We start from the raw sequence: 24,012 nt of genomic DNA, 5'->3' as shown, positions 1-24,012 counted from the left end.
CTACATCAATGTTAGTGCTCTGTATGTGGCCAGGCTGTGTAAAAGTCCTACACATGTGGTATCGCCGTACTCGGGAAGAGTAGCAGAATGTATTTTGGGGTGTAATTTTTGCTATATACATGCTACGTGTTAGAAATATCTTATAAATTGACAATTTTGTGTAAAAAAAAATGCGTTTTAATTTTTTTCCACATATTCCAAAAACTTCTGGAAAAAAATTAACCATTCAAAAGACTCATTATGCCTCACAGATTATACGTTGGGGTGTTAGCTTTCCAAAATGGGGTGATTTTATGGGAAATTCCATTGTCCTGGTACTCCAGGGCCTTCAAAAGTGTAATAGGTGGTTGAGAAATGAGATGCATCATTTTTGCTCCTAGAACGTCTGAAGGTACTACATCGATGTTGGTGCTCTGTATGTGGCCAGGCTGTGTAAAAGTCTCACACATGTGGTATCGCCGTACTCGGGAAGAGTAGCAGAATGTATTTTGGGGGTTAATTTGTTGTATACATATGCTGTGTGTGGGAAATAACCTGATAATATGACAATTTAGTAAAAAAAAATAAAAAAAAATAAAAAATCTTCATTTTGCAAAGAATTGTGGGAAAAAATGACAACTTAAAAAAACTCACCATGCTACTTACTTAATACCTTGGGATGTCTACTTTGTAAAAAGGGGTCATTTGGGGGGTATTTGTACTTTCCTGACTAGTTAGAGTCTCAAGAAATGAGGTACACCTGATGTACTGAAGGCCTGATCAGAAGTGATGAATTTTTAGTGATTGGCACCATAGATTGTAGACTCTATACCTTTCACAAAGACCAAATAATATATACTAATGTGGGTTATTTTTACCAAAGATATGTAGCAGTATAAATTTTGGCCAAAATTTATGAAGAAAAATTACTAATTAGCAAAAATTTATGACAGAAACAAAGAAAAAGGCATTTTTTTCACAAAATGTATGTTTTATTTTATTTATAGCACAAAAAATAAAAAACCCACTAGTGATTAAATACCACTAAAAGAAAGCTCTATTTGTGTGGAAAAAAGGACGCAAGTTTCATATGGATACTGTGTTGGATGACTGAGTAATTGTCATTCAAAGTGTGAGAGCGCTGAAAGCTGAAAATTGGTCTGGTCAGGAAGGGGGTGTAACTGCACTGTACTGAGGTGGTTAAAGTGGTTGTAAAAGTTTTTCTTTAATTTATAACAATAACAAACTTGTCATACTTACCTGGGTTTTGCACAAAACAGCCCAGGCTCTTCTTCTGGCATCCCCGCCGGCACTCCAGGCCCCTTCTTTTCATCCTGCCGCCTGTCACCTTAAAATCATCACATAGGGGACTTTTTTCCCCTATATGACGAAAAAAAATAACTTAAGGAAAAAAAAGTTACACTCAAGCACATAAACCCCTGTCCCCACAAAAAATGTTTGAAGCCCCTCCACCCCCACATAAACACTTGTAGAATGTAAAGGCATGCCTCAGGGGAGCCTAGGCATGAAAATATTGATTGCGATACAAGTTACATATTACCATGCACGCCAGAATGAGAGCAACACAAGACCTCCTCCGTAACACTAAACTGATACCTATAGGGGGCTTTTGAATCTTCACCTATAGAAAATATGGGGTATTGAAGTTTTCCACCATTTCACACATGGCGGAAACCATTTTTCACACATTTCACACAAAATTAAGGTTTGACATGTTTGATCTATTTACTCAGTGAAACATCCTCTTTTATATATTACCAAAAATATGGGTAGTTTATTGTGTTTGTTTGCCCTAAATTTCACTTTGGTGTGTTTTTTTACAGAAATGTTGTGTTTCCTAGACCTTTGCAGCAATATCGTGTGACATAAAAAATTGGAACTACCACTATTTTATTATCTAGGGTGTCTGCTTTCAGGAAATATATAATGTTTGGGGGTTTTGTGTAATCTTCAGGCCTAAAATTATTTTTTAAAAGTGTGTGCACAAAACGCAAAAATGGCTCTGGCAATGAAAAAGGTAAACTTACATGAATTCCAAAAGTGGGAGTTGGGAGGAAGCAGGGAAGAGGGAGAGTGGGGCCAGGTCGCTCCACCATGGACATCCGGGTTCTACTTGCCCTGGGCCAAAAATTGCCAGTCAGCCCCTGCCAGGGGCTCTGGAGGGCCACATTGTCCTTCCCCACCTTTGTGATCATGGAAAATTTTAGACTGTTTTCCTTGAGCCATCACTTTTCCACCACCAGCTCTATGGACCACTTGACTGGTCTTGCCCCCAAGCCTAAGGCTGCCAGCCCTCCCCTGGCTCAAGCTATCAGTGGCTCGCTGAGAGGCTGAGCCGGGTGTCGGTCCAGACTCTGGTCGCGATGATGCAGAGCCTGGACCGACTTCTGTGACATCAGCCAAGAGCAGACTTCAGCTCGTTCTCTGCTGAAAGCAGGAGTGCAAAACGCACTGCACTCCTTTGATCCATAGGAGGAGTACAGCCAAACGAGCATTAGCTGTACTTCTCCTTTAATACCCAAGGACCAATTTTTCCACACCTGTTTGACAGATGCATATAATTTTAATTTTTTACAGCAAGGCCAATTCTTGCTTTCATCAAGAGTGCCTCTATAGGGGTTACAGTGTAAAGGCACCACCAACACCCAAACAACAATTTTTCCTCAACTGTTTGACCAGGGCATATAATTTCAATTTTTTTACAGCAAGACCAATTCTTGTTTTCATCAAGAGTGCCTCTATAGGGGTTACAGTGTAAAGGTACCACCAACACCCAAAGCTAATTTTTTTCCGCACCTGTTACTTCTATACAAAGTCTGCAAAAGAGACACCAGACTTTATCCATAAAAATATTGTTAATCTTGGCCTGAGTGTACTATAATTTGGCTTCACATAAGGCTTGTCCACCTTGGTGCAAAACTTTGTTATTTCCATCCAAAGTCTGCCAAAGAGAAACCAGAATTTATCCAAAAAATCTCTAATCTTGTTCTGAGTGTGCTAAATTGTCGATTCATCATATGGACTGGCCCCCCAAGCCATTGTTTACAAAATAAAGAAAGCTTGCAGTAAAAATCAATTTAAATGTCATTTTTTTTTTCTTTTTTTTTTTTTATAAATGTCAGTTTTGCTATAGCAGGTTTTAGTACAGATGCACGACTTTACAGGCAGACTAGGGGGGCCCCAGGTACTATATTTAAAGTAATTTTTCATATTTATTGTTGAATTTAAGAATCATTAAAATCCCTGCTCCAAAAAGTTGCACTGGTACCTGCCCCCATTTAATAAGGTTAGCAGTTCGGGTCTGAAATTTTGCAATGTTTGAGAGTTCTAGTGTGAACTGAACTGGGGGGGTGTTTGGCCCAACTCTACTCCTAAGTTATAATTGTTTGATGCAGGTTATCAGTATGAATGAGCAAGATTACTTCTTTGATTCACTGAGGCAGCTGAATGACTATATCCGGAAAAGCCGTCCCACTGCAGGTGAGCTAAGCACTTGTTTTCTTAGTCTAAAGAATTTCTCTTGTTGTTTTACAATTGTATAGAGATAAAACAAATATATGATTAGAAATTACTGTAACCATACTGCATGTTTTTCCCATTGAATAACATATGGTTTAAGTTTTAGAGGTTGGTTTACCAAGGGCAAATAGGCTGTTCACTTTGTAAGGGAATATGCGTTTCAAAAATTTCCCAATTCAGTGTGCAATGTAATTTTTTTTTTTTTAATTTGTATTTTTGCTTGCATAGCATGTCAGCAGAGCTTCCATGTCATTCACAAAGCTAACAGAAAATTCCCTTTTCAAATGAACTTCCTTTTTGCTTATAATTCAATTCCTAATTATCAAAAATTTCCATAGTGGTCATACACAGTGGATAAAGAAACGTATACCGTATTTATCAACGTATAACACGCACCAGCGTATAACACGTACCCCAAGTTTAGGAGGGAAGTTTAAGAAAAAAAAACTTACATTTAAATGCCCATCAATGCAGCCTTATCAGTGTCCATCTGCAGCCTTGTCCATCATTGCACCCTTGTCAGTGTCATTTGCAGCCTTGTCATGCAGCCTTGTCCATCATTTGCAGCCTTGTCATGCAGCCTTGTCCATCATTTGCAGCCTTGTCAGTGTCCTATGCAGCTTTGTCATGCAGCCTTGTCCATTGTTTTCAGCTTTGTCAGTGTCATTTGCAACCTTGTCCATCATTTTCAACCTTGTCAGTTTTTTCTTGCAGCTTTTCCTTTTAAGAATGGCGCCGCTGGATATCCTGTGTATCTCAGCGGCGCTCAGTAGTTCTTGTCGGCTTTCGGCTGCCGAGAAGGGCCGAAAGTGCTGAAAGCTACCCAGAGGCTCACAATGGCTGGGGATTGACGTATAACACGCATGATTTTCCCCTGATTTTAAGGGGGAAAAAGTGCGTGTTATACGCTGATAAATACGGTATATCTCCTAACCATTATTAAGTGCTTTGAAACATGCCCATAGAAAACCTTATCAAAGTGTAAATTTGCTACTGTAGAACTTTCTTATGCTGAATTGCACATGTTCAGCAGATAGCTTTCACATTTATTTGCTTTTCACTATGTTAAGAAAATAATTAAGAAAATAATTTATTCAGTTTAAGTATCTTAAAAATTTTTACTTTGGTAGATAATTGTTTACATGAGTTTATGTACCAAAGGAAACTCAGAAGCCTTACAACTGCTGAAATAAATATTTGGTGGCTATGGATACCTCTATTTATTCCATATATGTATTAACTTTAATTATAGTCTATTTCTATAATTAGCTAGACTATCAAAGCTCTGATAATGTAACTGGTGATAGTACAATGATATAAGATTAGCTATGAAAATAAACACACTGCTTAATAAAGCAACATCTTATTTATTTCCCAAGAAAATAGGAATGCTAACATAAAAACTCTAAAGGAATATATTACAGAGCATATAACAAAAGAACATCAAGATACTTTACATAAGGTCGTCCTCAGTGGTCAGTATTCTTCAGCTGGGCTCAGTGGCAAGAGAGCTATCAGGCAAGAGAGCCATGAGACAAGATAGGGATTTTTCCATTCTGTGTGCACTTTTAAACTGAATTCAGACCCCGCCCCCCATACACCACACCCATCTAGCCTCCTGTGCAATGGAAAAGAGGTGAGATTATCTGTCCATCCTCCAGGAAGCATGCTGTACTGGGGCAGCGTGTGTCCATGATTTACAGATATCCGACCCTAATCAACTCTTAATAGACTTATATGTCTTTGATCTTCTGTAGCTCAGCCCATCAGTCATCTTGGCAGCAGTGGCTCTCTTTGAAGCTTTGTTTGCAGACGTGTTAATCAAGCACCTTAATCTTTATCACACCAGGCGGTATGGAGCCAAGCTCTACTCCCCTGCCAGGTGGCATGAATCAACACCCTTCTGGGTCAACTTGCAACTTCCAACTTAGGCCACCTGGCTGTATCAACCAGAAAGTAAAACTCCCGAAATATGATATTAAATCATGTTGCCTTCCAACAACTGCCAAACTTCACACACGAAGCCCCAATTTACACCTGAGTGTTTTTCAGCATTTTTTCCTCTACTCACTACACAAAATCATATTCTTTCTAATTGTCCCTGTTCACATTTGTACACTCAGTCACCCTATGCACAAAAAAGTACATGTTCTTTTTTTTTTTTTGCGTAGTCAGGCATTTTTGACTCCGTAGGATTCAATAGAAATGCCCGTAAATGCTAGTTTTCATGCATTTTTATGCCTGAAGAATTCCTCTCCTGCAATCAAACTGCTCTCCTCCCATTGCCAGACCCAGAAATCAAACTTCTGAAGCTTGATACACACGAAAAAAATGTCTATAATATGTCTATATAATGCCTGAGACTCTGTGAATGCAAGCAAAGTCCATTCAACAAAATCAATAGGTCCAACTGATGCATTTTGGGGGCCAAAATATTCCCCATCACTTTCCGCAAATCAGGACCTCTATTGTATGCAGGGATTGCTACTTGGTGGAATCAGTTGGATAATATAATTATGGTACTTAAACTCACAGGAACACTCTTCGGCAGCTAGCACTTCCCGCACCAGCTGTCCTGAGAATTCAAGTACCAAAATGTTATTATCCATCCAGTAGCCATTCTGCATACAACACAAGCTCTATTGAGCTCTATTGAAAATGGCAGTTTTGGGCCCCTGAAACACTTTGGCTGTATCTACAAATGTTATTAAAACAATTTTATTGGAATACATTTTTTTTACATTAACCTCTTGGCGTGGTGTTCCTGTTATTTGCCCTTTCTTCTACTCCATCCTGAAGTTGCTTTGAAAGCCCTTCTTAGCCCCTGTACACATGGTCGGACATTCTGCCAACCAAATCCGTTGGTATTTTGTCCGACGGATTGTGTCCGAAACTGTTGCATACACACGGTTGGACCAAGTTGTCAGAAAATCTGATCGTTCAGAACGTGATGATGTTATTTCATTATGACGGGACTACGTTAGGCTAGTAGCCAATAGCTTTGGTGTAGGAATTTGATCTGAGCATGCGTGGCACTTTGTCCGATCGGAATTCTCTACACCTGATCGGAGTATGTCCGATCGGACCAGTTTGTCGGAAAATATTTCCAAGAAGTTGGAAAATTGGGTCCGACGGATATTCTGATGGAATCAGTCCGATGCATACCACACACAGTCGGATTATCCGACAACACGGTCCGATAGGACACATTTCGACTGATTCTCCGACCGTGTGTACAAGGGCTTAAAGTGTTACTAAACCCAGGACCCTACATAAAGTAAATAGCAGTCTTATGACTTCTATCAGTGTCTGGTTAAAGCTTGTAGAGGGAGTTTTCATTCTACTCTGGCTGTCCTATGAGGCTGCAGGACTCTTGACCATCTGTCTGGACCTGATCTGATTGGCCCTGTGCTGATCACATGCTCCCTCCTAAGAAAAAAAGAAACTCTCTAACAATACATACCAAACTGAGTATGTGCAGCTTGTCCTCAAGGCTCTATTCTATCAGGAGATGTATTGGGGATGCTGGAAGAAGCGGAGGATCAGAGGAGACAGGATCAAACTGCCTTATTTACAGAGTGCAAAGGATTAGGTTCCACAGTGAGTATAACAAGCATTCTTTACTGCATATACAGACTGTTTTTACTGTTGTGGGTTTAGTAACACTTTAACAGCTTAGTAACACTTTAATCCAAGGTTAAAACGCCATAGTTACCCAAATCTACATTACCTGTGAAAGTAAAACCACCCTGAGGGTGTCAACTCTCCCTTTCCTCAAATGATTTCACTCACTCCCAGCACCTAGTAGTGCATAGCAGTATCAAATAACTGAAGCTATTTATTTTCCGCTTACCTACAGGACTGTTATTGTGGAAGCTGGTAGGGCAAACAGTGGACAGGCCAATCACTATCATATTTCAGGTGACCACTGACCCCTGCCACTCAAGCTGAAGTGCCAGGCTTAGACAAATTAATGGTAACTAAGGGAGTAAAAATAAGTGTTCACAAGTTATAATATTTTAAGAATATTCAGATTTGTACGTATACCCAGTGGATTTCTTTAACGCTAAAACAAAATTATATGTTTTTATTGCTTTGACTTCTTCTTCTAAAAGTATTTAAAATGTCAGTTGTGAACCTATGCCATCTTCCTTATCTGTGTAATATAAGCTCATGGCTTACCAGCACTTCTGAAAGTCATGTTGACTTATAGATACAATGTTGAAATAAGAGGGTTTACTGGCTAGCAAATCATTTACATTGGATGTGTTATCAGCTGTCACTGGAGCACATGCAATGCTCAAGAGTGAGCATCTAAAGCCTGGTACACCCTTCATTTTTTCTGTAAAACTGGCCGATACTGGCCAGTATTTGGCCCGTGTGTACCAAGCTTAAGATATGCTGGTAAGTTTATTATGTAAGCTGTGCCTGTTTTAACATGTTATAAAAAAAGGAATGCTATATGAGCGTTTCAGGTCATAATGTTCCTCATTCTAAATGGTCTCTGTAATTTCTGAGAATAGGGAAATGGATTAACAGCATCATGTCTTATCTAGGGGCACCTACATTTTCCAGTTTCCAGTTGTATTTTATGCGGAAGTTGTGGGTCAATGCCAACCCGGGAAAGGATATTAAAGCTGATTGCATATTTCACTATCATCAGGTTAGTAATACCAACAGCAAAGTCTAATCTAGGCTGTTGTAGTTAAGAGAAAACTAAAATAACTTTTTTTTCTAATGAAATTTTATATTCAGGAGCTTCCAAAATATTTGCGTGGATACCACCGCTGCTCTGTAGAGGATGCTACAAATCTAGCAGGCCTGATATACAAAATACAATACAACAACGACCGTACCCAGCTTGCAAATCTAAATAAGATCCAGCGAGATTTAGTTCCAGAGTACCTGCTGCGCCTTGGCACACCAGAAGAGTGGAAGAAGGTCTGTAGTGTATTTTTTCTGCAACTGTTCACATTGCCATTAAATGATTTCTGTTGTATTAAATGTTTTGCTATGAAAAATTGTTTTGGAATGTAACTTTTATTTTTTAATAAGGCTGTGCTGTCATCAATGGGGTGGGCCAGAAGTCAAGCACAGAAGGTGGGAGGGGGTGTACCAGACATGATGAAAACTCCAGCATTAACTCCTACATTAACTCACAAGGTCTGAGTTAAAAATATAGTTACAGCTAGTAGTTATACATATGATAATGTCTAACAGTTTAAACATTTTAGTAATCATATTCCTAGTAGCATTTACAAAATCACAGTAGGAAGGGGGGGGGGGGGGTTAGGAAAGGAGGAGAAGAGAGGGGAAAAAAAGGGGGGGTGACATGAGAGTTTAGTTCTGGTCTCTTGTTTCTGTGCCTCACAATTAATAACCTTGCCTCGTAACCTAATTGCAAAGAACAGTAGGGGGGCTTTGAAGTCTATATTTTAGTTGCCCAGCTCACATTTCTTCCGCTATCTGCAGTTTAGACACTCATTCTATGCTCAGTTTGGTACCTCCAAGCTTACCCTTTGGGCAGGTGACCTTGAGGCTTTACTCCATGATGACACAGGTGCAGTTCTGTTGCCTTGTTTGAATGCCTCGTTGGCCAATGTCCCCCAAATGGATGGTGATTGGGATAATATTTTGGAGGCCCCCTTCATTAGACTGCTATCTGCTAGAGACCACCTCATTCATTACAAGTTCCTGAACAGAATATTTTTGGATATCTAGAACCTATCCTTCAGTCCTCAGGTTTCTGGCATTGTTCTTCTCCCAATGCCAACTTCATTCATATATTTTGGAAGTGTGCAGCCACCCAGCAATACTGGCTTCAGATTGTCCAGTGTATTCAGTCTGTCACAACTTTGGTAATACAGCCTTCTATTGAAACCTGTTTACTGAGTTTGATGGATTCCCTATCCCCCACAAACGTTATACGCACCTCACTTTATTATTTTTCTATGCTAGGAAACGCATCATCCTCTTGTGGAAAAAAAGTTCCATCCTTGTCTACCTGGAAAGCGCTGATAAATAAGGCCCTGCCTCTTTACAAAGCTACATATGCCAACAGGGGGGTACTTGCCAAATTTGAAAAGGTTTGGGGAGGGTGGGCTAACTCTGTGTCTACAGTCTCTGATTAATATGTTGTACCTTATGGTTCCACTTGTATTGGTACTGGCTTGCCTGTGGAGCCCATTAGTTGGTCTTCCGGGTCTCTTATTTGAGCCACCTTTCCTGAGGTGACCATGCTATACAGCTCTCTTTGGGTCCACTGATGTTAGTTTTGTAATCTGTTAACTAGCAGTGGTGGATGTGTAACCCTTTTAATAACCACTGTGTGCATGTTATTTGTTATCTGTAATACCTGAGAATGAAGATACTTGTTATGTATGATGTTATGCTGGCTGCTGGTGCTGTAGCACTGAAATGTTTGTCTGTCATTGACAGTCTGTAAATATTGTTTAAATGTTTTTATTTTTTGTTTAAAAGCAATAAAAAGAATTTTCAAAAAAAGAACAGTAGGGAGAGGGCTAAACCCCACTTCCCTTTCTGAGGTCGGTATTTGTGTATTAATACCCTAGGATTGGAGGCATCTGAATATATTTTCTGAATATATTTCACAGAATACAATTTTTTTTTGTGTGGACAGAACATCATAGCTGCTTATAATAAACATGAGAAGAAAACAGTGGATGAAGCGAAAGTGTCATTTCTAAAGCATATTTGTAGATGGCCAACATACGGCTCTGCCTTCTTTGAGGTCAAGGTGAGCATATAGAATATAGGTTACATTGAAACTTCTGGGGCTGCAGACTGTTCTGGCTATTCAACTATCTGAACGAACATGTTCCAGGAAGTTTATATACTAGAGTGGTTGAGACTTTATAACATACAGATTATAGTGAGATGGGACTAAAGAAACCAGAAATCCCACAACTGTAATCAGTGCACACCACAGTAAAGATTTTCTAAAACATGTCCTATTACATCACATATTCGAAAAATAAGAGAATTGTTGCTTATTTCATGACAGCGGATAGAGCCATATAAATCATTCTTTTACCCCCAAGACAGCCAAGTGCACATCCATAACCCCGGCAGTATAGTGCAAAACATAGCCTGATATTATAAAAACATGCATTATATAACTGCATAAAGCCTTTTTGACCATCATCAGTGCAGTGTTTGGAAACCATGGCTTTTAAGGTATATCACTACATATTAGTTGTTTATAAAAGGATCAAAACAAGTAGCACCCTAACAAACATTTTGAAAATTAACACAGATTTGTATGTGGTCCAGCTACATTTCTAGTCTATGGTCATTCAGTTTGGAAAATGTTCTTTATTTCTTGTGTTATTATTTCTTATATAGAATTCAAAGTATAGAGTTGCCCACCATTCTGTTTTCCAGGGGCAATCATCATTTTGAAGATTTTTGCCTGAGATGTTTTTGTTGATTATCCTAATTTTGGGCTTCATGCCGGCCATACATGGATTGAAATGTGGCCAGTTCATCAGGGACTGGCCAAATTCCGATCCATGTATGGGCAGGGTGATCGAATTTTGTACAACCACCCCATTGGATTTTTGCTACTTGATCAGTGTATTCTGATGGTGGGGCTGTCAGAATAGAATAGCTCAGCGGGTGGATACCTCTATCCACATTGAGTGTCGTTTTTTTTGGTTCAGAAATTACAAATTTATGGGCTGCCTCAGTGTCACGTCCAATTTTTGCCTATATATTGAAGTTGTGCTGGGTTTTACAGAGTCACTGTCTTCTGAGATAGCACTGTTTGTTTAATTTTATGCCCCTGGAAAACAACTTTTAAATGCTGGCACTAGGATAGTAAGTTTTCTCCAGGATACAGCAGATTGACATTAACAGTATCTCACAAAAGTGAGTACACTCCTCCCATTTTTGCAAATATTTTATTATATCTTTTCATGTGACAACACTGAAGAAATTACACTTTGCTATAGTGAGTGTACAGCTTGTATAACAGTGTAATTTTGCTGTCCCCTCAAAATAACTCAACTCACAGCCATTAATGTCTAAACCGCTGGCAACAAAAGTGAATACACCCCTAAGTGAAAATGTCCAAATTGGGTCCAAAGTGTCAATATTTTGTGTGGCCACCATTATTTTCCAGCACTGCCTTAACCCTCTTGGACATGGAGTTCACCAGAGCTTCACAGGTTTCTACTGAAGTCCTCTTCCACTCCTCCATGACAACATCACGGAGCTGGTGAATGTTAGACACTTTGCGCTCCTCCACTTTCAGTTTGAGGATACCCCACAGATGGTCAATAGGGTTTAGGTCTGGAGACATGCTTGGCCAGACCATCAACTTTACCCTCAGCTTCTTTAGCAAAGCAGTGGTCATCTTGGAGGTGTGTTTGGGGTCATTATAATGTTAGAATACTGCCTTGCAGCCCAGTCTCCAAAGGAAGGGGATCATGCTCTGCTTCAGTATGTCACAGTACATGTTGGCATTCATGGTTCCTTCAATGAACTGTAGCTCCTCAGTGCTGGCAACACTCATGCAGCCCCAGACCATGACACTCCCACCACTATGCTTGACTGTAGGTAAGACAGACTTGTCTTTGTACTCCTCACCTGTTTGCCACTACACATGCTTGACACCATCTGAACCAAATAGCAAAATGTAATTTCTTCAGTGTTGTCACATAAAAAAAGTTATAATAAAATATTTCCAAAAATGTGAGGGGTGTACTCACTTTTGTGAGATACTGTACATAACATAGTCCGCAATAAATAACTGATGTTGATAAGTAGTTTCCACACCACACCGCATGCAAAACGTGTGACCAATCCCCCATAGCGTATGCACTCACCGACACTTATTGCCTCACACGGCCATGTTTGGCTCAAAGGCGATGTACACCTCAGGGTTGTGGATACTCCAGCACTGATCTTTAATAGGTGATTTACAGATCTCCCGTATGTATAAAACAAAAATGAACACTCCAATAGCGCAATCCAATTTGATCAAATTATAAAACCTTCAAATATTGCACACACAGGTAACACATAATTGATTTCTCTTTATAGCGCCACTGTTTACCTTACATACATAATGATTAATTAATATCCTTTGCTCAATGTAAATTATTTTTTTTGCACTTAAATTATAAAATACATATTTAATTTTATATCATGCAGACAAAAAAATATAATTTCATTTTTAACAGTTCTCATATTTTAATATGTAATTAATGCATTTACAAAATTAGACCAGAACCCAATGGACTCTTTAGTGCTCATTAATAATTACCTTTTAAAAGATGTAGCTCTTACTGAAGACCTATTTTTTTTAATTTTTAGATACTTTCCCTTAGTTCAAGCCTTCTATGAGAAACTACAGAAACTGTACTTTTGTTCTGTCAGTATGAAGATTATATCCATAAGACTAGAGATTGTTGCTCTGAATTATGTGTGATATATTAGTGGGGAAATAATTTTTAATAAAGCTTTCTTAATTATATAATATTTTTTTTGTCTTGTAGCAATGCTCCGACCCATCATATCCTGACATAGTGCTCATTGCGATAAACAGGCTTGGAGTATCACTTTATCACCCAAAGACAAAGGTAAAATAATTAGGTCTAATGTACAGAGGCTTCTAATCTCAGGTAATGCAGCAGGAGTCCCTTGCCATCCTTGTGTTTTTATTCATCTTAAAAAATAAATGTATTTAAAACATGTTTTAAAATCCAATATATTAGGATATTTAATACCTACAACTAGAGATGTGCTGAAATTTCGGCTGCCAAATCATATCAGCCGAAAATGTCATTTTTAGCACTTTGCCAAAAGAGAAAAAGGTGTCGATAATGGCTCTGAAAATGCACTAGATTTTGCCATGATTTTAACATGATTTTACTGTAATTTGCCATGATTTTACCATGATTTTACTGTCGTAACACAGGTGCTTTATTGATGCGTTAAATGCATTTAAACAGGACGGTGCAATTTTGGTGCGTTTTTTTGTACACTAGAATGTGTCAGTAGCCTGTTTGAGATGGTTTTTGTTATATGTATTTTATATTTTAAAAACGTCAAAATACTTACCGTAATTTTCCTTTCCTGATGGACTCCATGGCAGCCAACGTGTGGGTTTAGTCCCGCCTCCATTACCCTATAGGACGATACTCCCATGAATCTTTGCTCCCTGCCAGAGGCCGTGTTCGGTAACTATCCTACTCCAGCCATTTGGGAGGGAACTCCTGCTGCCATGGAGTCCATCAGGAAAGGAAAATAACGGTAAGTATTTTGACATAAATTTTCAGTTTTCCTGACAGACTCCATGGCAGCCAACGTGTGGGAAATAACTTGCCAAAACACACCCAGGTGGGCAAAATGCTGCTTAACAAAGATTTATTTGACACCTTTAACCGACAAAACTTTAACACCAAAGTCAACTGAGGATAGAGCCGCCAACTCAACAGAATAATGAGACATAAAGGTGTGTATTGAAGTCCACGAAGCCGCCCTGCATATCACGTCAGGAGCCACATGGCGAGAGGCTGCCCACGAGGCTGCCCACGAGGTAGAAAGACTTCTAGTCGAATGCGCCGTCACCGCCTGAGGAGGAGTCAAGCCCTTTTCTCTGTACGCCCACTGGATTGCTTAAACTATCCATGCCGCAATTGACCTGACTGATGCTCTAGTGCCCTCCGGAATGGAGCTGTAGCCTCCAAATATAGCTTTAGTGAGCGCCCAACATCAAGTGGATGAACTTCCGAGGATCTGAATGTGGGTAGAGAGATTTCCTGATTTTCATGAAAAACCGAGGTGACCTTAGGGTTTGAACCCAACATTGGAACTAGGACCACCCTGTCTGGAAAAAAAGTTAGAAAGGGTTCTTTGACTCCTAGAACCTGAATCTCTGATACTCGTTTTGCCGAGGTGACCGCCACCAGGAATGCAGTTTTCAAGGTGAGTTCTCTGATGGAAAGAGCCTTGTTGAAATGAGAAAAAAAGTCCAGAACTAGAGGCAGATCCCATTTAGGGAATCTTGGTTTTCTCTGGGGTCTCAATCGTACTGCGCCTTTGAAGAACTGCTGGATAAGGGCATGCTTGGCCCACGGAACCCCTGTAAATGGAGATAGCCGAGACTTGAACCCGAAGGGAACTAACTGACAAGGGTAAGTCCAAGCCTGATTGCAGGAAACCCAAAACGTCTTGAACTGCAGGTGAAACATAGGAACTAGTTCTGGAAGACATATTAGATACAAATTTGGCCCAGATCCGTTCATACACCTTAGGAAACCCTAGTGCTTCCAGCCTTCCCCTCTCAAGAACCAGGCCCTCAACTGAAGGTGAGCCGGACATGGATGGAGAATCGAGCCTTGGCCCCGTCTGGATGGGAGAGGAACTGGGTCCCGAAAACTGAGGAGGGTTAGGAGAGGAAACCAAGGCCTGTTGGGCCAATGCGGAATTATTGCCAACACCTCCACTTCCCCCCATCTGAGTCTCTTCAGGAACTGAAAGATAATTGGAATTGGAGGGAAGGTGTATGCCTTGTGGAACCACCACTGCTCTGTTAGGGCATCTATCCCGTAGGCCTGCGGATCCTTGAACCTCGAATAGAACCTTGTTAGCTTCCTGTTGAAAGGGGAGGCAAAGAGATCTACTTCTGGAGAAATCCCCAGGGATAGAACCCACTGAAACACATCTTCATGAAGGGCCCACTCATTGTTGTCCAAGTGGACTCATGAGAGAAAGTCCGCTTGGACGTTGAGAACTCCAGGCACATAGGCTGCTGTTAGGTTGGCCAGATTCTTCTGGGCCCAACGCATTATTGGATCCACTTCCCGCAGCAGAGACCGACTTCTGGTGCCCCCTTGCTTCCTTACGTATGCGACCGCAGTCGTATTGTCCAGCCTGGGGACTATGGATGCTCCCACTATCAGATGCGAAAATGCCAACAACGCTAAGAAGGCTGCTCGTAGTTCTAGCACATTTGACACTATTCCCCGAGAGGGAAAGTCCCAAATGCCCTGAGCCACTTCCGATAGACAATGCGCCCTCCAGCCCCTGTTGCTGGCATCTGACGTCACTGAGATCCATTTGATTGGAAGAAGGGAGTGGCAATTCAACAGGTTCTCCCGACGAAGCCACCAGAGGAGAGAAACTCTCATGGTCTGAGTAATCTCGATGGACTGGACCTTTTCTCCCGACCATTGGCGAAGAAAACCCATTTGAAAGGGGCGCATCCTCCACTGTGCCCACTTCACCATCGGTATGGTGGACACCATGGTGCCTATGATCTTTAGGCAATGAAGAGCACTGAGACGAGACGAAGAGAGGGCCAGGTGGATCCTGTCCCGTACTACTGCAACCTTCTCCTCAGGCAGAGAGATGGTACCTTTTGCCGTATTGAACAGAGCACAGAGGAACACGAGAGACTGTGTAGGAACTAACTGTCTTTTCTCCAAATTCAGGAGCCACCCGAATTCCTTGAGGGTTGCGATAACTTGATCCCTGTGTTTCAAGAAACAATCCTTGTCCTGAGCCAGAAGAAGCAAATCGTCCAGATAATGATGAATCCGGATTTTCCTGATCCTCAACAATGCTACAACTGCTAGAAGGACCTTCGAGAATGTGCGAGGGGAGGTTGACAGACCGAAAGGAAGGCAGGTAAACTGTAAATGAAGCTGGCCAATGGAGAAACGAAGAAACTGTTGGAACTCTGTGGCCACCGGGACGTGAAAATAGGCGTCTTTGAGATCTATTGAGACAAGCCAGTCCCCTGGCTGCACTGATTGTTGAATCGTGGACAGAGTTTCCATTTTGAATTTCTCCTTTCTTATGAAGCGATTTAGAAGCGTCAAGTCTATTACGGGTCTCCAAGTACCGTTCTTTTTCTGGACCAGGAAAAGAGGGGAATACATTCCCATGCCACGTTGGTTGCCTGGAACAGGAATAGCGGCGCCTTGATCCAACAAAGATTTTATGTAGGCTAAAAGAATTTGTCTTTTTTCTTCCGACCTTGGAATAGATGTAGGAACACACTTGAGTTTGGGGACACTGCTGAATGACCAAGTGTGCCCGAAGGAGACCGTCTTGATGGTCCAAAAATCCTGGATCGGGGCCGCCCAGACGTGCCGAAAATGGAACAAATGAGCTCCCACCCAGACCGCCTGGACGGGCCCGATCTCAAAAGGATTAAGTAGGCTCCTTTTCCCCCATCAAACTGCCCTTTGCAGATTTTTTGAGAGATGTCTGTCTGGACCTCCAAGATCTGGAAAATTCCCATCCAGGCCTGTAAGTGCGTGCCTCCCTGGCACGGTCTTGACCCTGCTTTCTTGGGAACGATCTCCTTTGACTCTGCAGGCGCCTATCCTGGGTAAGAAACTCTGACTTACCCCCGGTGGCCCGAGTTATAGCACTATCCAGCTTATTGCCGAAAAGGGAAGAACCATCAAAGGGAATACGGCACCAAACCTGCTTAGAAGCGGGATCGGCTAGCCAAGGACGGAGCCACAGGGCACGTTTGGCAGTTACAGATGAGAGCATAACTCGAGCCACCAGTTGGATAATATCGATCGAGGCCTCTCCCAAGATAGCCGAAGCCAGTCTTAGTTCTTGAATGGGAGAACCCTTGGCAAGATCTTCTGAGACGTTTCTGAGTGTTTCATCAACACTATCAGACCAAACTTCCATCGCTCTAGACAGAGCTGCTAAGGCCAGAGCTGGTTTACAGGCCATGCCAGCCGTAAGATAGATCCTCTTCAGGTCAGAATCAATTTTCCTGTCCAGAGCATCCTTAAAAGAGACTGTGTCCTCAAGAGGAAGGGTCACATGTCTGACCAGTCTCATTACTGCCGCATCCACCAGAGGGGAAGACTCCAAATATTTAACTTCTTCCTCCTTAAAAGGGTAAAGTCTCTGGATCTTAGATAAAAGAGAATTCTTTTTCTCTACCTTGCTCCACTCATCCGAGATCACTTCTCCCAACTCTGAGAGGAAAGGGAAGCTAATACGCTCCTTCTTTAATTGTTTAAAAAACTTTCTTTGCTTCGCCGGAGCCACTACTGGCTCTTCCCAGTTCAGCGTTTCCTTGATGGCTTTGACCAAAGAAGGAAGCAAGGCAAAGTCAAAACCCGAACCAGACTCTTCTTCCTCAGATTCACTATCTGAGAGGACAGCAGACGGATGGCTAGGCAAAGAGGAATCCCATGTGTCCTGGGCCTGAGCATCCCTCCCCGGAGACCTTGGAGACTCTATGGGAGACAAATGGGGGGCTTCAAATTTCTTTAGACTGTCCTTGACCAATCTTTCCACCATAGACTTCAGCTGTTGGTCAGAGTCATTCCTTTCACCTGTCGCTTTAACATAACAGGCATCATAAAGGGGCTTGTCAGCAGGAACCTGCATCCTGCACCCCCAGCATAAACCTTCAGCTGCGTGACTTGGACAAGCTGTAAAAGGGCGGGAAGGTTCCCGGCTACGGAGACTAGTTCTCGCAGGAGAATCATGACGTCTGGATCTGGAAGAGGAATGCTGGTGGTGGGACTTAGACGAATCACTTCCTCGGTGAGAACTTCGGCATTGAGTAGACCTAGAAGGGCTGAAAAAGGGAGAAACCAGCAGTGTTAGTGGAACATCCCCTAATGTTCCACTGTCGTCGCCCCCCCCCCCCCCCCCCCCCCCCGGCAGGTAACCCAAAAAAAAGTACCTGCTACGAGAGGGCAGGCCACTAGCAGGCGGCGAGGCATCCAAAGGATCCATCAGGGCTGGAAATAAAACAGCTCCAATTAAACACAGAGAACAGCTAGGATAGGCAAAGATAAACTAACCCATATGGCATTGGCATGGAATGGCACTGCAGGCTTTACAAGCATCCCAGAGGCTCTGCAAGCTGTTCTCTGTTTTTAAAACTCCCGCTTTAATGACGTCACGAATTACGCCATGAAAATGCTAGTGCGCATGCGCGAAGCCTGCAACGCACATGCGCGAACCAAGCCTTGTCCTCACGCCGGTCTCGCGAATGCACAGAACGACCGAGCCGCGAACGAAGAAGTAGCTGGGCGGCTGGAACGCAAGGAAACCAGCCGCCCAGCTTGCCAGATACATCGCAAAGTGATGTATGGGGGAAACAAGAGACACACAGCACGAAAACAAAAAACATACAGAAAATGACACAGAATGGTTGCCATGGACAAACATAAAGCTCACCACTCCTGTACATGAACACCAGCCAAGCTGTGGGCTGCATCTGCGGTGCCCACATCGCTGCTCACCGAATTTAACCCCTCAATTCCCTGCCATTACTCTGCAATACCAGCTAATATTCTGCAGTACCCTGCCATTGCTCTGCAATACCCTGCCATTATTCTGCAGTACCCTGCCATTACTCTGCAGTACCCCCCATTACTCTGCAATACCCTGCCATTACTCTGCAGTACCCTGTCATTACTCTGCAATACCCTGCAATACTCTGAAGTACCCTGCCATTACTCTGCAATACCCTACCATTACTCTGCAGTACCCTGCCATTACTCTGCAGTACCCCCCAATACTCTGCAGTACCCTGCCATTACTCTGCAGTACCCCCCAATACTCTGCAATACCCCCCAATACTCGGCAATATCCCCCAATACTCTGCAATACCCCCCAATACTCTGCAATACCCCCCAATACCCGACAATACCCCGCAATACCCCCAATACTCTGCAATACCCCCAATACTCTGCAATACCCCCAATACTCTGAAATACCCCCCAATACTCTGCAATACCCCAAATACCCCACCAATACCCCGCCAATACTCTGCAATACCCTGCCATAAATTGCCATACCCAGTCATACTTGGAGATACCCTGCAATACTCAGCCATACTCGGAGATACCCAGCCATACTCGGTGATACCCTGCAATACCCAGCCATAGACGCCCCCCACCCCTCACCGCCCTCCGGGGCTTCTACCAACTCGCCAATACGATCAAAGCCAGAATCTTTTTTTATTTTTTTTATTTCAGGCTTCCCAGCCTAGAGGTGAGATGTGGGGTCATATTGACCCCCAGATTTCACTGTAAAGAGGACCTGTCATGCCATATTCCTATTACAAGGGATGTTTACATTCCTTGTAATAGGAATAAAAGTGATCAAAAATTTATTTTTGGGGAAAAAAATGTCAAACTAAAATAAAGTAAAATGAACAATAAAAAAAAAAAAAAATTTAAAGCGCCCCTGTCCCCATGTGCTCGCATGCAGAATCGAACGCATACGTAAGCCCCGCCCACATATGAAAACGGTCTTCAAACCACACAAGTGAGGTATCACCGTGAACGTTAGAGCGAGAGCGATAATTCTAGCCCTAGACCTCCTCTGTAACTCAAAACATGTAACCAGTAAAAAAAATGTAAAGCTTCGCCTATGGGGATTTTTAAGTAGCGACATTTGGCGCCATTCCACGGGCATGTGCAATTTTGAAGAGTGACATGTTCGATATCTATGTACTCAGCATAACTTCATCTTTCACTTTATGCAAAAATTGGGCTAAATTTACAGTTTTTTTTTAAGCACAAAACTGTTTTTTCCCCAAACAAAATGTGTTCGAAAAATTGCTGGGCAAATACCGTGTGAGATAAAAATTTGCAACAACCACCATTGTATTCTCCAGGGTGTTTGCTAAAAAAACATATATAATGTTTTGGGGTTTTATGTAATTTTCTAGCAAATAAATGATGATTTTTACATGTAGGAGAGAAATGTCAGAATTGTCCTGGGTGCTCCAGAACGCCTGATGGCGCTCCCTGCATGTTGGGCCTCTGTATGTGGCCACGCTGTGTAAAAGTCTCACACATGTGGTATCGCCGTAGTTGGGAGTAATAGCAGAATGTGTTTTGGGGTGTAATTTGTGGTATGCATATGCTGTGTGTGAGAAATAACCTGATAATATGACAATTTTGTGGAAAAAAAAAAAAGTTAAAAAAATCTTAATTTTGCAAAGAATTGTGGGAAAAAATGACAACTTCAAAAAACTCATCATGCCTCTTACTAAATACATTGGAATGTCTTCTTTCCAAAAAGGGGTCATTTGGGGGGTATTTGTACTTTTCTGGCATGTTAGATTCTCAAGAATTGAAATAGGCCATCAGTACTTCAGGTGTGATCAATTTTCAGATATTTGCACCATAGCTTGTGGACTCTATAACTTTCACAAAGACCAAATAATATCCACCACTTTGTACTTATTTTTACCAAAGATATGTAGTAGTATAAATTTTGGCAAAAATTTATGAAGAAAAAATTACTAATCTGCTAAATTTTATAACAGAAACAAAGAAAAATTCATTTTTTCACAGAATTTTCGGTCTTTTTTCTTTTATAGTACAAAAAATAAAAAACTGAGAGGTGATTAAATACCACCAAAAGAAAGCTCCATTTATGTGAAAAAAGGACAAAAATTTCATATGGGTACAGTGTTGCATGACTGAGTAATTGTCATTCAAAATGTGAGAGCACCAAAAGTTGAAAATTGGTCTGGTTATTAAGGGTGTTTAAGTGCCCAGTGGTCAAGTGGTTAAATAAAAGGCAGTTTTATCAAAAGATTTTATGTTATGAACGCTCTCTTTCTCCGATCCTCCGTTTATGTATGAGGACACGTTTGCGAGAGTGGGTACTGTGAGGATCTGGATTTTTTTGGAGTGGAGCCAATTATCACTGTGAGGATCAGTATATGTGCAGTTGCTGGTTTCTAACTTGATCAGCCTATGTTTCTGGTGAGTGCATTTATTGAATGGTGAAGGATCACATTGGGTGTGATATGCACAGTGGCATGAAAGGCACTTTTGGAGAAGTTTAATCACATTTATTACAGTAGATATTTTGGCTATTGGGACTTTTTTCTTTTTTCTTTTTTTCCTTTCTGTGTTTCTAACACTACAGAATTATTTTTTGATGTATAGTTTTTTGCAGCACTTTTTATTATGAGCAGATATATATGCACTATAACACTTTATGATTATTTATTTGGTTGCACATACAGCACTTTATGATTCATATTTGTTATGAACACTTTTTTTTGTAAATGTAAAAAAAAATGTATTTCTTGCACCACCACTTTATAGGAGGTTGGTACACAATACAATAAGAGATATTCATTAATTATTTGGGGTGTGGTAGCATATAACCTAGAAGGTGGGCTGTGACCCCTGTCTGGTTTCTGTGGCACTGTTATTTTTACTCTTAACAGTGTGAAGACATACATAGAATTTAAAAGGATGCATTTTTCCTGAGCTAAGGGTGCCGATAATGGCCAACAATAAATTCATATTTATTTAATTTCATGATATTAATTAAAAAGTTGAATATAATACAATTATATATTAAGAAAATGAATATTTTTTTACACTGTGTACAGGACGCCGCGGCTGGGTCCTGGAAGGGCACTGTTTCACCTCTGTTTGGACTGTGGTCCCTTTAAGGGAACAAAAAGTGTTAACTCGCCTGTCAGAGGAAGTGGGTTTAAAACAAGACAGGAAGTTGTAGATGGGGGTGGAGGAGTGTAGAGGAGACGGTGGACGGTGGATGGTGGATGGTGTTTTTTGTGTAAAGCAACAAAAGTAAACAGCAGTGTCCTGCCTGGAAGCCTCCTGGCAGGGGAAGCTACCTGCAGCAGAAACCAAGGACTGTTTAACTGTGATAGCAGTTCTGGACTATGCAAGTCGGTGAGACTGAATTCTCTTTCTTTTGTTTTTGCTGCTGTAAAGCTATTTAAGTTTAACCACTTCAGCTCCGGACCAATAAACACCTTAAGGACCAGAGGTCTTTTTGCAATTTCGCACTGCGCTGCTTTAACTGGTAATTGCGCGGTCATGCAATATTGCACCCAAACGAAATTTGCGTCCTTTTCTTCCCACAAATAGAGCTTTCTTTTGATGGTATTTGATTGCCTCTGCGATTTTTTTTTTTTGCGATATAAATGGAAAAAGAGCGAAAATTTTGAAAAAAAATGATATTTTCTTCTTTTTGTTATAAGAAAAATCGAATAAACTAAATTTTAGTCATACATTGAGGGCAAAATTTATTCAGCCACATGTCTTTAGTAAAAAAAATGTCAATAAGCGAATATTTTTTGGTTTGCGCAAAAGTTATAGCGTCTACAAACTAGAGTACATTTTCTGGAATTTACACAGCTTTTAATTTATGACTGCCGATCTCATTTCTTGAGGTGCTAAAATGGCAGGGCAGTACAAATCCCCCCCAAATGACCCCATTTTGGAAAGTAGACACCCCAAGGAAATTGCTGATGGGTATGTTGAGCCCATTGAATATTTATTTTTTTTGTCCTAAGGGATTGAATAATGACAAAAAAAAAAAAAAATTTTTTTTTTACAAAAAGTTGTCACTAAATGATATATTGCTCACACATGCCATGGTTATATGTGGAATTGCACCCCAAAATATATTCCGCTACTTCTCCCGAGTATGGGGATACCACATGTGTGGGACTTTTTGGGAGTCTAGTCGCGCACGGCACCCCGAAAACCAATCACCACCTTCAGGATTTCTAAGGGTGCAAATTTTTGATTTAACTCCTCACTACCTATCACAGTTTCGAAGGCCATAAAATGCCAAAATAGCACAAAACCCCCCAAAATGACCCCATTTTGGAAAGTAGACACCCCAAGCTATTTACTGAGAGGCATGTTGAGTCCATGGAATATTTTATATTTTGCCACAAGTTGCGGGAATATTACAAACTTTTTTTTTTTTTGCACCAAGTTGTCACTAAATGATATATTGCTCACACATGCTATGGGCATATGTGAAATGACACCCCAAAATACATTCTGCTGCTTCTCCCGAGTACGGGGATACCACATGTGGGGGACTTTTTGGGAGCCTAGCCACGTACGGGACCCCGAAAACCAAGCACTGCCTTCCGGATTTGAATATAAAATGCTATAAAAAACAAACTAACCAGAGTCACCCGTAACACTTATACGGTGATCAGTGGTGAAAGGGTTAACTAGGGGCAATCAGGGGGTTCAAATTTTTATTAGGTAGTATATGGGGGTCCCTGGCGCTATATAAAAACCTGACGGGGAACCTAAATAACTAACTGGCTAACCAGCGTCACCAGTGACACTTATACTGTGATCGCTGGTGAAAGGGGGTGAAAGGGTTAACTAGCAGCAATCAGGGGGTTAAAACCATTATTGGGTAGTATATCGGGGTACCTAGCGCTATAAAAACCTGGCGGTGAACCTAAAAAAATAACTAGCTACCTAGCGACTGTAGCGACACTAATGCAGCGATCAGAAAAACGGGGGGGGGGTTTGTGTGCCTGTGTGTACCTACATGTCAGTGTAGTGTTGGTGCACACTTACTTTTAGTCTTCTCCTCGTAGTCCGGTCAAAAAGACCGCCCCGAGGAGAATGACATCACTTCCTCCTTCCTGTGTAAACAATACACAGGGGAGGAAGCTTCTCATTGGCCAGGAGCGATCCAGAGGGGGTGGCC

The 24,012-nt window shown here is 41.4% G+C and overlaps 1 protein-coding gene across 2 annotated transcripts in view; it reads left to right on the top strand.

Moving 5' to 3' along the window:
• Window positions 1-24,012, top strand: part of MYO7B (myosin VIIB) — a 523,403-nt gene that overhangs the window by 476,921 nt on the left and 22,470 nt on the right. For both annotated transcript variants that reach the window (XM_077488413.1, XM_077488412.1), the window contains exons 42-46: window positions 3,396-3,480; window positions 8,076-8,182; window positions 8,275-8,460; window positions 10,160-10,276; window positions 13,041-13,124. In XM_077488413.1, coding sequence (XP_077344539.1) covers window positions 3,396-3,480; window positions 8,076-8,182; window positions 8,275-8,460; window positions 10,160-10,276; window positions 13,041-13,124 — 579 coding nt within the window. The remainder of the gene's footprint in view (window positions 1-3,395; window positions 3,481-8,075; window positions 8,183-8,274; window positions 8,461-10,159; window positions 10,277-13,040; window positions 13,125-24,012) is intronic.

The sequence above is a fragment of the Lithobates pipiens genome, unplaced genomic scaffold, assembly GCF_037356315.1.
Source record: "Lithobates pipiens isolate NorthernLeopardFrog02 unplaced genomic scaffold, aLitPip1_a1.2 Scaffold_18, whole genome shotgun sequence".
In the NCBI taxonomy this organism is placed as follows: Eukaryota; Metazoa; Chordata; class Amphibia; order Anura; family Ranidae; genus Lithobates; species Lithobates pipiens.
Note: the sequence above shows the minus strand (reverse complement) of the source record. Positions and strands in the feature narration are given on the sequence as shown.